This window comes from Sciurus vulgaris (genome assembly GCF_902686455.1).
Source record: "Sciurus vulgaris genome assembly, chromosome: 5".
In the NCBI taxonomy this organism is placed as follows: domain Eukaryota; kingdom Metazoa; phylum Chordata; class Mammalia; order Rodentia; family Sciuridae; genus Sciurus; species Sciurus vulgaris.
In genome coordinates, this window is record NC_136465.1 from 175,227,439 (window position 1) to 175,242,289 (window position 14,851).

Sequence of the window (14,851 nt, forward strand, 5' to 3'; positions counted from 1 at the left end):
GGGATCTCTATCAATCAAGCGTCTGAGCATTTAAAATGGGACATTCACCAGCCCCTCGTCTCTTTGGCACCACCATTCAGAACTGATCTATCAAACACCTGCTAAAAATAATGCACCCAAGAGGCCAAAAGGAGTAAGACAGTCCTTACTCCCAGACGGCTACACATCAGTAAGTACCTAAGCTTTCTAAAGAAAACCGAACTGCCTCTGTGGTGTCACTGCCGTGTTACAGTGATCAGTGAGGCAGTCACAAAGTGCAGCGCCCCAGCGACATTCTCCTTGTAGGATTCCTAAGCTCTCGTTTTATAAGGTCAGGTAAAATGTCAGGAATTCCTCGGGGGGGTGGGGTATGGAACAACTCCAGTAAAATAAATTCTGTATAGTAACAGAATCACAACAGAATTCCTAAGAAAGAAGAAAATGTTTGCTTTGCTGTTCCTGCTGTGAATGAGTCAAGCAGGGCTTTTTCTTTGTATTATTACTACAGAATAGGTCAAGCCTTTTACCCCTTACAAATAAATACTATTCTTTCATACTTTTGGAGGAGAACAAAGACCTGTTTAGAGGACATCGACAGGGAAGGGCCTGCCGCCTGTTACGACACACACTTGGGCATTCACTGAAAGGCTGCTCCGGCGGCACTGGCAGGGTTGGGAGGTCAGAGGCTGCCCCGCGATTCTCAGAAGCGCAGAGCTTCCAGGACGCCTCAGGTCCAGCTGCAGGCTCGCCACCAAACAGGCAGAGCTCCGCCTCTTCCTACCCTTCCCGCACAGAAGTCCTCCGAGGACCAGGAGAGACCGCCAGAAGGCCAGGACTGGGACGCTCCTCAGGCCACTCAGCTTCCCAGTCTGGCGGTGCAAGAAATGATGGTGCACCAACAGAATTACTGAACTGAAACCACTTTATTTGCAGACATTAAAAATTACTTAACGAGCAGAATATTCTCGGGGGCTGAGGACAACACACACCCCTTCTCCTGGTTGGCACAGCGCACGTCTGACAGCAGGGGCAGGCATTTAGGCGCAGAGCTGCGGTGTCCTGAACAGAGCTGAGAAAGATGCCCAACTGGGTGCCCAGAGCAAATTCGTAAGATCACCCTGATGGGCACCAGCTGACCTTAAGGAGCCTAATGGCAGGTGCCAGGGACGGCAGGAGTGGCTTCTAGTGGGAACACACTTCTCAGCTGCCTTCCCTGCAGTGAGGACATGGTCACCTGCTAGATCCCATCTCTTGTTCTAAGCAGGCATCCACCCTCCACCTCTGGGAAACCTTACAGACGAGCAGATGGAATGCACCCCTTTGGCCAGGCCAGAGACCTAGCTTCGTATGTAGAAACGAACGCCTGCCACAGTGTGTGTAGATTTTGTGGGAAGTAGTCCAACACAGGTCAGTGCTGCCCCCTGTGTTCGAGTTAAAAAAACAACTTCAAATGACCTGGGCTGGCCTCACCAACCCCACTCAGCAAAGGGCTGGTAGGAGACAGGACACCGACTGAACACCTTCTGAGTGCCAGGTCTCCTGGACCACGATAGTGAACACTGACTAGATTAATTTTCTTCATTATACAGTCTATAGCCATAAAATACCCATGAAAATAGGAAAAAACCCAGGAAGATAAATACACACAAAAATAGGGGTTTGAGGCCTGGGGCTGGGGCTCAGTGGTGGAGCGTTTGCCTGGTATGTATGAGGCACTGGGTTTGATTCTCAGCACTGCATATAAATTTAAAAAAAAAAAAAAAAAAAAAAAAAAAAAAAAAAGGTCTGTTGACAACTAAAAAATATATTAAAAAAACCCAAAACACCCAGGGGTCTGAGCAGCCTTTCTGTGCTCCCTCCCTCCCTCCCTCCGTCAACCTGGCTCATAAGGTAACTTTAAGTATGGAAACTCTGGGGGGTGCTGGGGATGGAGCCAGGGCCTCACCCGGGAATACTACGCTGAGCTGCAGCCCTGGCCCTTTTCCTTTCGCTGCCCTGTGGACGTGAGGTGGTGCCATCCGGCCTAGCTCTGCACTTCCCTCCTACCTCTGAGGCTGCGCACCTGAGGGCTGGCACTACTTCCTCCACTGAGGCGGAGGGAGGAGTGGGTGGTCAGCCTCCTGAGCTGCGAGGAAACGCCTCTTGATGCGCCCAGTCCCTTCCTGCTGAGGCCACAGTCCTGCCCTCACAGCTTCCTTAAACTCCTCATGGCGAGGAGGAGTCCTGAGGTAAGTGGCCTCTGGAAGGCAGACCCAGAGTGGCCGGCGCCCAGTGGGCCCTGAGATGTGCCGCTGTACAGTGTCACTTACATGGACTCTTCCTTGGGTGCCGCCCTGGCCAGGTCTTCCTGCTCCTTCATTTTGTCCACCGCTTGCGCTTGCTTTTCGATTTCAGTGAAACATGTATTTGCCAGCTTCTGGGCTCCCAAGCTTCCTTTTTTGGCTCCAAGCTGGAATGCATGGAAGATTACATCCACCCTGCTGTGAGTGGCAGACACTGACCAAGGTTAGGACCTGCCAGGTGCCGTGACGAGCGCTAAGGCCTCTGCTCCTCCAGTCCCTACAGCCCTGGGAGGCTGGCATCATCGCTGCCTCGGCTTACAGACTAGCCACCCGACGCTCACGGGAGTCCAGCAACTTCGCCAGGGTCACACAGGGAGTGGCTGCCAGGGACAGAGCTCCAGCATAGCACTGGATGGCTCTACAGACAACTGCCTCCGCCTCACAGGGCGGCACTGACCCAGAACCAGGCAGAACACTCGGCCCGGAAGGACTTCATTAATTGTTTTTAGCACCATGTCAGGGAGAGAAAGAACGGCAGACATTCATTAAACCATTTCCTAAGTTCAGCATTCATCCCACTGAACAAAAGCACATGTCAAAGCCACATTCATTATATTATTGCTCAGAGCAAAAAGCAAATAAAAACCAACGGGACAAAGGGATTCTTTAGCTTCAGAGATAAACTACCAGGTATTTTAAACATAATACTCACTCCTCTTTTAGCTTGGTTTGGCTTCTTTTTTATGATAGAGGAAACCTCTGCCAAAAAAATGAAAATTAAAATGTCAGACCAATGGAAATCAAGCATAATTCTTCTATCTTACTGTGTCTGTTAAAAAATTTTAAGTTGGGCACAGTGGTGCACACTCATAATCACAGTAGCTCCGGAGGCCGAGGCAGGAGGATGACGAGTTCAAAGCCAGCCTCAGCAACAGCAAGGCACTAGGAAACTCAGTGAGACCCTGTCTCTAAATAAAATACAAAATAGGGCTGGGGATGTGGCTCAGTGGTCCAGTGCCCCTGAGTTTAATCCCTGGTAATCCCTGGTATCGCCCCCAAATTATTTAAGATGCTGTATAACATTTTCCCACTTTAGTTTCTCACCCAGAAAACTCACATACATGAGGGTGATACAGATCAACAGGGCTTAGTCAACACGGAGTCCTCTGCCTCTCCATGCAGTGTCCAAACTCAGAGAAAACGTGAATTCTGACTCCCTCGCTAAAGAGCAATGATGAGCCTGGGACCATCCCACTCAGTACTTTTCTCAGGAGTACTTGAAAATGTACATGAGAAAGAGCGCTACTGAGCTCTGCTCTTCAGAAACTTAAAAAACTATTCTAGTACTACGATTCTGTGTGTATGCTGCTGGGGATCAAACCCAGGGCCTTGCCTGTGCTCGGCAAGCACTCTGCCACTGAACCCCACCTGCTCCCTGGTGAAAATCACTTTAAAATACAAAGTCAGCCCAGCATTATGTGGACAACTAACGCAGTCAGTGATGCGCTTTCTCACCTCAGCTTCCACAGATGTTTATCATATGAGCCACTAAGAAACATGAGCAGTCTATTGTTTTAGTAGCAGTACTTTCATTGCCTCTTAGTCTTTGGCTAAGATTAACTGCAGTAAAAATGTATGCTTTCAGAAAATTTTGTTTTGTTTTGTCTTTGCAGTAGCTGGAATCACAGGAGTGTACCACTGAGCCTTTCAGAGATTTACTTAGAACTCATTTACTGAGCTGGGCATCGTGGCACACGCCTGTGATCCCAGCAGTTCACAAGCTCAAAGCCAGCCTCGGCAATGGGGAGGGGCTAAGCAACTCAGTGAGACCCTGACTTTAAATAAAATACAAAATAGGGCTGGGGGTGTGGCTCAGTGGTCGAGTGCCCTTGAGTTCCCTGGTTCCCCACTTCAAATCATTTACAGAGTAAATTTCAATCAAAGATTATATGTTTTGTTTCTAGAATAATGTTTAAGATACCCAGCAAAAGCACGATCTTAATTTTTTTCCCTACAAGTATGAGTATGTGCAGGCTGGGGTGTAGCTCAGTGATAGAGCACTTGCCTAGCATGAGTGAGGTCCTGGGTTCCAGCCCTAGCACCACAGAAAAATGTATTCTATGATGGGAAAAGAGTAGGAAACCACAAACAGCAAAAGATGATCATGAGTCCTAACAAGAGAACATGAGTAGAAAAGACCCATGAATAAAACTTTCTATCACTTCCTTTCTCTTTTTAGGTTAGGGGTGCTTAACCACTGAGCTACACCCCCAACCCTTCTAATTTTTTATTTTGAGACAGTATCTTGCTAAGTTGCCGAGGCTAGCCTCAAACTTGTGATCCTCCTGCCTCTGTCTCCCAAGTTGCTGGGATTACTTGCGCATGTCACCGTGCCAGGATTGCACCACTCTCTTAGATTTGTATTGCCTTTGTCATGTAACCTGCTTCTAACCTCTGATGGAAATGTCAGGAACATTTCTACAGTTTTTCACCAAGGCAGCTGTGTTTAATGAATACGCATCAATTTCAAATTATAATTCCTTGATAATGAAAAGTCAGTGTTTATCTATTATAAAATCAAAGGGAAGAAAATGCTGAGTTCGTGAGTCAACTGGAATGTCATGGGACTCGGCTCTGCTCATCCTGAGTGTCCCCAGTCACCCTGACTTTCACAATTATCCAGCCGGTGTCTCGACCTACCAGCACTCAGTCCGAGTCAGCCAGGACACTGTAGCATTCTAACGCAAGACAGTGAGGCAGAAGGCAGTCAGGACTGACTGTCTGGTTTTAAGCACATTACCTAAAGCAGCCTTCGCTGGGGCATTTAGACCTTCCACACTGGGTCCTTGCTCTGGTCCACCTGGAAATTTAAAACATTAACATTAATGAAGAAAATATCCTCAACAAACTTGTTCTGAATGTGTGATAATCCAACTTGCTTAGTACCATATATCTCATCCAATTTTGTCAGCTTTGATCATTTTTTTGTAGCTCCATATTCCATTTTATCATTTTTCCAGGGGGTAGAGGTGGGGATGGAAGCCAGGCGCTGGTCCAGGCCAGGCAAGTAGCTTCCTATGGAGCTACATCATCAGAACTTATCATTAGAATTTCTTAAAACATTTTTTATTTTCAATTACACAATAATTATACACATTTATGGGCTGCAGTATGACACTTCAATGCATGTCTACAATGTGTAATGATCAGATCCATCATTTCAAACAGTTAGCATTTCTTTGGACTGGGAACATCTAAAATCATCTCTACTGTTTTGAAATATACAATTAATTGCTGTCAATCATAGCTATCTTATTGTGCTATGTATGACATCAGAAATTATTCCACCTACCCAACTGTACCCCATACCCAGTAACCGTCCTCTCTATGTGTCTACTCCCCACATCAGAATACTATTTAATCTGAATTTTTGTCTGTCTGCAGTGCTGGGGTTGGACCCAGGCCTCACCCATGCTAGGCAAGAGTCTACTACATAAGCAATGTGATTTAAAAGTCTGCCTGTGATGCCAGCAACTTGGGAGGAGGCAGGAAGATCATAAGTTTGAGGCCAGCATCACCAACTTAACCGGACCCTCTCTCAAAATAAAAACTAAAAAAAGAACTGGGGATGTAGCTCACTTGCTTACCATGCCCAAGCCTGAGTTCAACTCTAAGAACTAGAAAAAAAAAAGGTCCACCAAAGTAGAAGTGTATATTCTTTTTCTTCTCTTTTTTTTTTTTTTTTTTTGGTACTAGGGATTGAACTCAGGGAGCACTCAAACACTGAGTCACATCCCTAGCCCTATTTTCTATTTTGTTTAGAGAGTCTCATTGAGTTGCTTAGCACCTTGCTGTTGCTGAGACTGGCTTTGAACTCTCTCAATCCTCCTGTCTCAGCCTTCCAAGTTGCTCACTGGGATTATAGGCATGTGCCACCACGTCTGGCAGAGTGTATTCTTTATACTTTGGTTTTACAGAATAAAAATGTTAGTGGTCCCTTCAACTAATGTTGTTCAGAGTTTTACCTTATGATTTAGTGTTTCAAAGAAAAAAATTTAAAAAAAAAAAGAAAAAAAATTTTTTTTTTTTGTGGTACTAGGAATTGAACCTTGAACCCAGGGGTGCTTTACTACTGAGCCACATCCCTAGCCCTTATTTATTTATTGTACTGGGAATTGAACCCCAGGTGGTTTACACTGAGCCAAATCCCCAGCCCATTTTATCTTTTGAGACAGGATCTTTCTAGATTCCTTAGGGTCTTGCTAAGTTGCTGAGGCTGGCCTTAACTTGGCGATCCTCCTGCCTCAGCCTCCCGAGTTGCTGGAATCACAGGTGTGCCACTGCACCTGGCTTTTGGGCTACCTAGTACATATGTGCACTACACACTCAATAGGTATCAATATTTGGAAATTTTAACACCAGTTTCATTGATGATAGGTCAAATTCAATTGCCAACAAATCTATGCTGTTTTCTAGTTTCTCTAAAAAAATGATCCTGGTTGGGAGCTATGTTAAGACTTCATTTAAAATATATTTTCCACTTTAATTTGGTTTTATTTATTACTTTAAAAATGGCTAAACAAAATGTAGTATGTCCACACAACAGAATATAATAAGGGGTGAGGTGAGTCCTGGGAAATATTCATGACAAGCACGAAGGCCACGTGTCGTATGATTCCACACCTGTGAAATGTCCAGGTTAGGAGAGCCACAGAGACTGGAAGCAGGCCAGTGAGTGCCAGAGGTGGCGGGAAATGGGAGAGTGTAATGAGTGTGGAGTTTCTTTTTGGGCTGCTGAAAATATTCTGAAATCATTTAGTGGCGACTGTGCCACAACCTTGTGAATATACTAAAAATAACAGAAATGTACACTTTTTAAAAAAAGGGTAAATTTTGAAGTTTGTGAATTCTACCTCAATAGAGCTGTCATGTTTAGAATGTCAGTTGCACGGTGCATGGGGAAACGCTACTTTTTACTTTTGCAACTAAAACCTAAGCTCCAGCCCAGGCACTTCAACAGGCACACAGGACCAGCTGAGTGGGGCTCTGCTCTGGGCACTGGGCGGGGGGCAGCGGGAACAGAAGCACCTGCGCCCCTCCCCACACACATGCCACTGGGTGAAGCGCTTGTGTTTTCTCCTCACTTGAGTGACTTCAGTCACTAAGGTCACTCAAGAGGCTGTACCTTGCCACCCCGTGGGGACAAAGACATCCCAGGTAAAGCTCCACCAAAGGTCGCCCCAATCCTCAGCAGCTTGCGTGACCTTCCCACGGGGGACAGAAGGTGCTTCTCTACAGTAAAAGCCTTTCAGGAGACTCATAGAACAGGACCATGTCTGAGTTTGGTTGCTTAGGTTTTGGTTAATAAAATGAACTGACATGCTGGACCTCAGAGGCCACACTTAACCTTCAATCCCAAAAGGCCTGCTACACCACTAAGTTGTAACAGTGACAACAGTCAGATTATCACTTGTACTTTCAGAGGATACATGGCCCGCCCTCCCTCGTTCATCAGGAAAGTTCTGGAGCTGTTTTTCTCTTCTCTTTAGGGACAAGGGACTCAATCAACAGCTCAGGCAGATTCCACATCTTAAAAAAGGACACTCGCAGCTCAGGGGAGGAGACACAGTGACATGCAAACTAAGGGCACCTTCACTTCCAGAGTGGGGTGTGCCGTGCCATGACGTGGACAAAGGACATGAATGCAGGGACTAGGAGTGCCCGGGGCTGGGCCTGGGGCTGAAACGCCAAAGAAAAGCCAACCCGTGCCAATCAGGGGGCAGTCCTGCATACTCAGCAAAATGGAGGGCAGACACAGGGGGAAAGGAGGGGTCAGGGGGCCGCAGTTCTGATATGCGGGAAACAAGCGCTAAACTCCAGTCAAAGGTATGGAGTGTCTTCTTTGCAGGTGAAGGCGCAGGCACAGAAAGGAAGGTGGAGGACTGGGGGTCTAGCTCCATGGCAGAGCACCTGCCTAGCATGCTAAGGACCTGGCTTCGGTCCCAGCAGGGCTGGGTGCTGAGGCACAGGCCCACAGTCCCAGCTACTTGGGAGACTGAGGCAGGAGGATCCCAAGTTCAAGGCCAGACTCAGTCACATACTGAGACCTTGTTTCAAAACATTAAAGAGGGGGGCGGGTTGGGGCTGGAGCTCAGTGGTAGAGTACCCCTGGGTTCAATCCTCAGGACCACCAAAACAAACAAACAAAAACCCAGGAAGGGGCCAGCGATATGAAAAAACCTACAGGTTGCAAATAATGCAAAAAAAAGTCACGTTAGAGTTTACTACATGTTGAGGAACAGTCTTTTACCTATATGAGAATTGCAAATGTTTATCATTTGTCTTTATTTTTTCAGAATGGAAATGTTGAATATGCATCTAGCCAGATTTATTAATCTTTTCCTATTACGAGGTTTGAATATGCACAGGAGGGCTCCCCACTGCAGGATAACAGGAAAGCTTCCCCAGTGTTTTCTTCTAGGGCCACCATGTTTCCATTTAAATCCTTGATCCTCTGGAATTTAGTTTAGGTCAAGAATAAAGAAGGGGGGCTGGGGCTGCCGTTCCGTGGTGGAGAACTTGCCTAGCATGTGTGAGGCACTGGGTTCAATTCCCAGCACTGCATAAAAATAAATAAATAAAGGTATTGTGTCCACCTATAACCAACATACATAATACATACATACATAAATAAATAAAATAAAAAAGGAATTCTGCTTTGTTTCATTCTTCTTTCCCAAAATGTCAGATTTGTGTTCCATTCTAGTTGATAATTTGCACTAACATTCTAACAAAAGATGCTCAATTTTAAGAGAAAGGGATGACTCCTAATATCACATAAGTGATTTTTAATATGTAAGCAACTTATATTTTATTTATAATAAATATCATTCTACCATATATTCACCAAATGTTAATCATTAGGTATCAACTATTTAGGCAATAGTTTTTTAAAATTGAAATCTTGTTTTCTGATTACACAAGTAGCATGTACTTATTACAGAAGTTCAGACACTTTGGGGCTGGGGAATGTGGCTCAGTGGTAGAGCACTTGAGTGGCACATGTGAGGCCCTGGGTTCCATCGCCAGTATCACAAAAAAGAAAAAAAAGAGAGACACACATCAATGCTGTATCAAGCAAAAAACTAAAAATTCTTAGAAATTTCCTTTCTAGTTAACAATGTGGTATGTGCCTTCCAGATTGTCTCCTGTGTGTATGTTTTTCTTCCTTTTTTTCACAAAAATAAGATCATACTGCACATTCAGAAACCTTCATAATCTATCCGGATCTTTTTTTGCTAACACAGAAGGGCTCAGTTTTTTTGTTTTTGTTTTTGTTTTTGTTTTGTTGGCACTGGGGATTGAACCCAGAGGTGATTTCACTGAGCCACATCCCCAGTCATTTTGTTTTGTATTTTATTTAGAAATAGGGTTTCACTAAGTTGTTTAGGGACTCACTAAATTGCTGAGGCTGGCTTTGAACTTGTGATCCTGCCTCGGCCTCCCAAGCCACTGGGATTACAGGCGTGCACCACCATGCCCACTTCACATCTTAATTCTAACAGTTTGACAACATGCCAATGAAACAGAACAGTGTCACATGACAGCTCTAGGACCCCACCTTCCTTGTTTTCTGGAGTGGCTTCCGTGGCCCATGGTGCTAAGGGAGCTGGTTCTGGCTGTGTTGATGGCCGTGCTGTGCCGCTCACCTGAAGCAAGGTGAGGAAAGTCATTAGCAGACAAAGCAAGGAGAGTGACAAGAAGCAACCAGTGCAGGGGCAAAAACCAACAATGGGAACAGCCACCTCCTGAGGACCTGCACAGCGGAAAGGACGATATGAAAACACGTCTACTCCTAACCCTATGCTTCAGTGCTCACGGGCTTTACTATCCCACCTTTCTAAAAATAAAATGGGTATTCTGCAAGTGTTTCATATTCACATGAAAGTTGCAAAGCTAGTACACAAAAGAGTTTCCATGTATCCATCACTCAGCTTCCTTTGACCCTAGAACCCATAACACACCTATCAAAGCAGGAAACCATCACTCAGATTAGCTAAACTTCAAGCTTTATTTGAATTTCACCAGATTTTCAGCCAATGCCTCTTCTGCTCCAGGGTGCCACATTGAATGTAGCTGTCATACTTTCTTGGGCTCCTCTGGTTTGTGACAGTTTCTCAGTCTTTCCTTGTTTTTGATGACCTTGAAACTTTTGAAGGGCATTGGTCAGGTACTTTGCAGGATGTCCCTCAGTATGCTTCTCTGATGTTCTTTCCTGCTTAGGCTTGGGTTTTGGCAAAAGACCACAGAGGTGAAGGGCTCCTTTTATATCATGTCAATGTCACTCAACAGTGGTGACATTAGACTTGATCACTGGTCAAGTGGCATGTGCAAGTTTCCTCCACTGTAAAGTCATTTTCTCCCTGTCCATATGCCAGTCTTGGGAGGTAACCCCCAAGCCCAGGCCACATGTAAGGGGAGGGGAGCCAAGCACCACCTCCTGAAGGGCAGGCGCATTCACATACATGATCAGGGACTCTATGAAGACTATCTCTTCCCTCCTATCCATTTATTTATTTACTCAATTACTTATTTAAACTATTATGGACTCATGAGCATTTATTTCATTCTTTGGATTATAATTCAATATGCTCATTTATTTTGTTGTTCTAATTGCTCTAGCTTTGAGTACCAGGGGCTCTTTCAGGTTGGTTACAGTCCTCTGGACAACACTCCCTTTCTATTTTTTTTTTTTGTTTGTGGTGCTGGAGATTGAACCTAGGGTCTTGTGATTGCAAGGCAAGCACTCTACCGACTGAGCCATAACCCCAGCCCCCTGACTTTCTATTTCCAGCACCACAAGATGCTCCAGACTCTTCTGGCCCCAACAGCCTCAGCTGCCATTTCTCCACAGGAAACCTGGCTCCTTTTATGGGACAGTGATGTTTAGAAACCAAGATCTGGATACCAGGTGAGCTTGTTGTATCAGGCTGTTGCTCCCCAGGTCCTCTCTGGACAGAGCAAGATTACTTGAGAGTATTGATCCACGTACACACATATCTGTAGTTCTCTATCTCTGCATGTGTGTGACACACGTGTATATATTTTATATACACAGCAACACGCACTTAGGTCAACATGGATGAGATCCCAGGTCTAATCTGTACACACTGCTCATATTTCTCCTCTTTTCAGTCCATTGTTTCTATTTCTAACATTTCTCATCTGCTAATCATGGATATTCTATACCTAGTTCTTTGTCAAACAAGAGCAACATACCATAAGAGACCACCTTATCTTCTGTTTTCTGTTTCTTCTTTTTTGGTAACCACTGACCATACCAATGATAACATGTGTGCAAATTATAACAGGAAAAAAAAAAAAAAACAGTTTGGCCACTGCTATGGTTTGGATCTTAAATGTTTCCCCAAGGCCTGTGTGTCAGGGCTTCACCCCAGTCCACAGCACTAGTAGGAGGTGGTGGACCCTTTAAGAGGTGAGGTCAATGACAGCTCTTCAGATCGCTGGGGGCATGCTCTTGAAAGGGATGTTGGGACCCTGTCTCTTCCTCTTCCGCTTTCTCAAGTCTGGCCTGGCCACCAGGGAACAGCTTTGCCCTTCTACACACTCCCTGCCATGACGTGCTATCATTGGCCCTAAAGGAACAGGGCACAGAGAACAGATGAGGACCTCTGAGCCAAAATAAATGCTTTGTTTTTATAAGTTGATTCTCTCAGGTATTTGTTATAGGGACAGAAAGTGACTAACAACACTTATACAACTGTACATAATTTTAACTTGAAAATTAAACATGAAATGAACAGCATGTGAGCACGTGGAACCCCCTCCCCAGCAGGACCAGGAGCAGGAGGACAGGATTCAGTAAATGTGCTCAGCTTTCCCTTTGCTGAGGGATCTGGGGAAACCACAGGAGCGGCACTGCTGTTCTCAGACCTCGAAGATGAGAACAACGCTAGGGCACTTATGGAGAGCTACCAGGTACTGAGCACTTTCTCTGTATTCACTTATCCTTCCCCACAATGGTCTTGAGGTCTAAGCTATGCTGCATGGCAAAACTGGGCACTGAGGCCCAAGTGCCCAGGGAAACCACCCTTGTTCTGCCAGCGGCTCGGCTGAGTTACTGCAGACTGTGAGGAATGTGTCATGGCTTCCCCAGCAGCTCGGCACAGGCTGTGCCGCCTCAGGACTGCTTCTTCCCGGACCATCCCCCTGCTCCTCCCGCAGGCTGGCAAGGCCTCACACTGGAGCAGCCGCGGCAGGCCCCCAAGGGGAAGCCACACGTGGAGAACAGCAAGGGAACCCCTTCAGGTGACCCGGGTAGCCTGCCCCTGGCCGATGCAAGTCGAGGACACGACCTTGCTCAGGTCACACCTCGGGTTGTCTGCAACAGCAGTTCAGCCTGTATCTTAACTGAAACAGGTTAAGTAGGTACCTTTTATAGTTTTCGGGAAAAGCACCCTTTTCACTCATGTGAAGCACAGTACATACCTCAGGAGAGACTTGAGAGGCAAAAAAGTCTTCCTCCTTTGGTGGAGGGGACGAAGGTGGAGCCACACAGCTGTCAAGCCACAGCTGGAACAGAAACAAAGCAGCCTTAGCTTGGCGCCCAGCTGTGTGCAGGGCTCTCCCTCCCCTGAAGACCGACCTCCCGGTAGCTGCCTGCAGAGGGCCCAGCTGGCATTTCGCTTCCACACCTAGAGGGACTGAGCACCTCAGCTCCAGAAACCCCTTGCGAAGAGGACGGATGAAGGACTTCAGATGGAAGTGAGGCTCCACGCTACAGACGGCCCCCATGCCTGTGAACTCACCACTCGCTCTTACTTGTCACCCAAATCAGTGCACATGGTATTTCTGTGTTCATCCCCAGACACAGAGAGCAGCAAAAACCAAGCAGCAGAATAAGCACGGTGTGAGCCGAGCCAAGGCTGAACAAGGCCACCCGCCTCCGGGTCCCCGTGCTCAGACCTGGAAACAAGGGTCCTCTCTGCAGGCACTCTAGGACCATGGTTTTCACATTTTTTGTGCTTTTATTGCTAATTTCATTGTTTAAATGAAATGGTTCCTGAGTGCCATGCTAAAGGGCTGTCAAATGTCCCTAAGCTCATGAAGGTTGTGTGTGTCTTAATAAGAAGATAGTATGCTAGGTAAGCTTCACTCAGGCATGAGTTACAGCCCCGAGCTGTTCACCCAACTTTCATGAGTCACCAACATATGCTAACTAGGCTTTATTCATTCATTCATTCATTCATCATTTGCACTGTGGCGGAGCAAATCCAGGGCCCTGCACATGCTAGGCAAGGGCACTACCACCGAGCCGCTCCCCTAGTCCCTGCAATGAGCTACCCTTAAACAGAAACACGTGTTGATGAGTGATGAAGGAACCTAGCCCTACAGAAAGGCTCCATATTTGCTAACCCAGTATTCGCTGCCAGTTTACAGAAAATAACCACCTTGAGCAACAAGAACCAACTGCACACTGCTTCTTATAAGAGAGTCCAGTGGGAGCTTTACTGTGCAAGATAAAACACCACGGCACGACCAAGCGCCGCCTACTCACATCGCTGCCGTGCTTCCGCGTGGCTTGGGAGGCCAGCGACTTGACCCTCTCCCTGTAGAGCTGTGCTGCACGGCTGTTGTACTTGGCATTGGCGTCGTTGGTGGCACACCCGTGTTGATGGAAAAAGGAAGACTGCGGGGGAGAGCGAGCAGGTTAATGGAAGAGACCAAGTGTGCGGCTCCACACAGCCAGGGATCGGGAACCACAGTAACTTTAACACCACCAAGAGTTCTAAAATAAGTCTCCCTAGTAAAATCCAAAAGTAACACGATACTTCAACAGAACTAGACGTGAGATTTGTTTTGTGATATAAAGTCACTGGCTCTCACCCTCCATATAACCAACTCTGCCGTTCTGAACATTATTTCAGGGATAGTTTTCTACTTGAGACTTTGTTTTGGTACTAGAGACTGAACCCAGGGGTATTCTACCACTGAGCTACATCCCCTGCCCTTTTAAAATTTTTTATTTTGAGACAGGGTCTCTCTAAGTTCTTGAACTTGTGGTCCTCCTGATTTAGCACTATTTTTAATTCATGAGTAACCCCCTGCTATTTGAACTTCATTAAATCATAAGTTCTGACAAAATGCTCAGGCGCCATGTCTATGTTACCTTGTGCAGCACTATTTCTCCATCAGTAGTGACAATAGCGACCTTACACAGGTGCGGTGATGGAGCAACATTCAAACACTTAGAAGAAATAGCCTCAACTGCTTCACGAGGATTCACGTCTGAATTAAAGCAGGTCTTCTAGAAACCTGCACCAGCCATCCTTGTAATAACCAAATTTGACCAAGTGACAGCCTGGTCGCCCACATCTCTCAGTTCCTGTCCAAAGCTGACTGTGGGCATCATCCCATTAAATGCTCACGGCCACTCTACCACACGATTGCCACTGGAATCTACACTCGACAGGCGAGGAACTGAAGCACAGAGGGACTCAACAAGGCGCCCAACGTCACAGACAGTGAGAGGACAGCTGGGATACAAAGCCACGCAGACTGGTTCTAGA

The 14,851-nt window shown here is 46.3% G+C and overlaps 1 protein-coding gene across 1 annotated transcript in view; it reads right to left on the reverse strand.

Moving 5' to 3' along the window:
- Nucleotides 1-14,851, reverse strand: part of ARFGAP3 (ARF GTPase activating protein 3) — a 44,203-nt gene that overhangs the window by 14,270 nt on the left and 15,082 nt on the right. Inside the window, exons 4-9 of the mRNA XM_079143298.1 lie at nt 13,840-13,971; nt 12,771-12,854; nt 9,883-9,970; nt 5,062-5,121; nt 2,974-3,020; nt 2,289-2,428 (exon numbers count right to left, since the gene is read on the reverse strand). Coding sequence (XP_078999424.1) covers nt 2,289-2,428; nt 2,974-3,020; nt 5,062-5,121; nt 9,883-9,970; nt 12,771-12,854; nt 13,840-13,971 — 551 coding nt within the window. The remainder of the gene's footprint in view (nt 1-2,288; nt 2,429-2,973; nt 3,021-5,061; nt 5,122-9,882; nt 9,971-12,770; nt 12,855-13,839; nt 13,972-14,851) is intronic.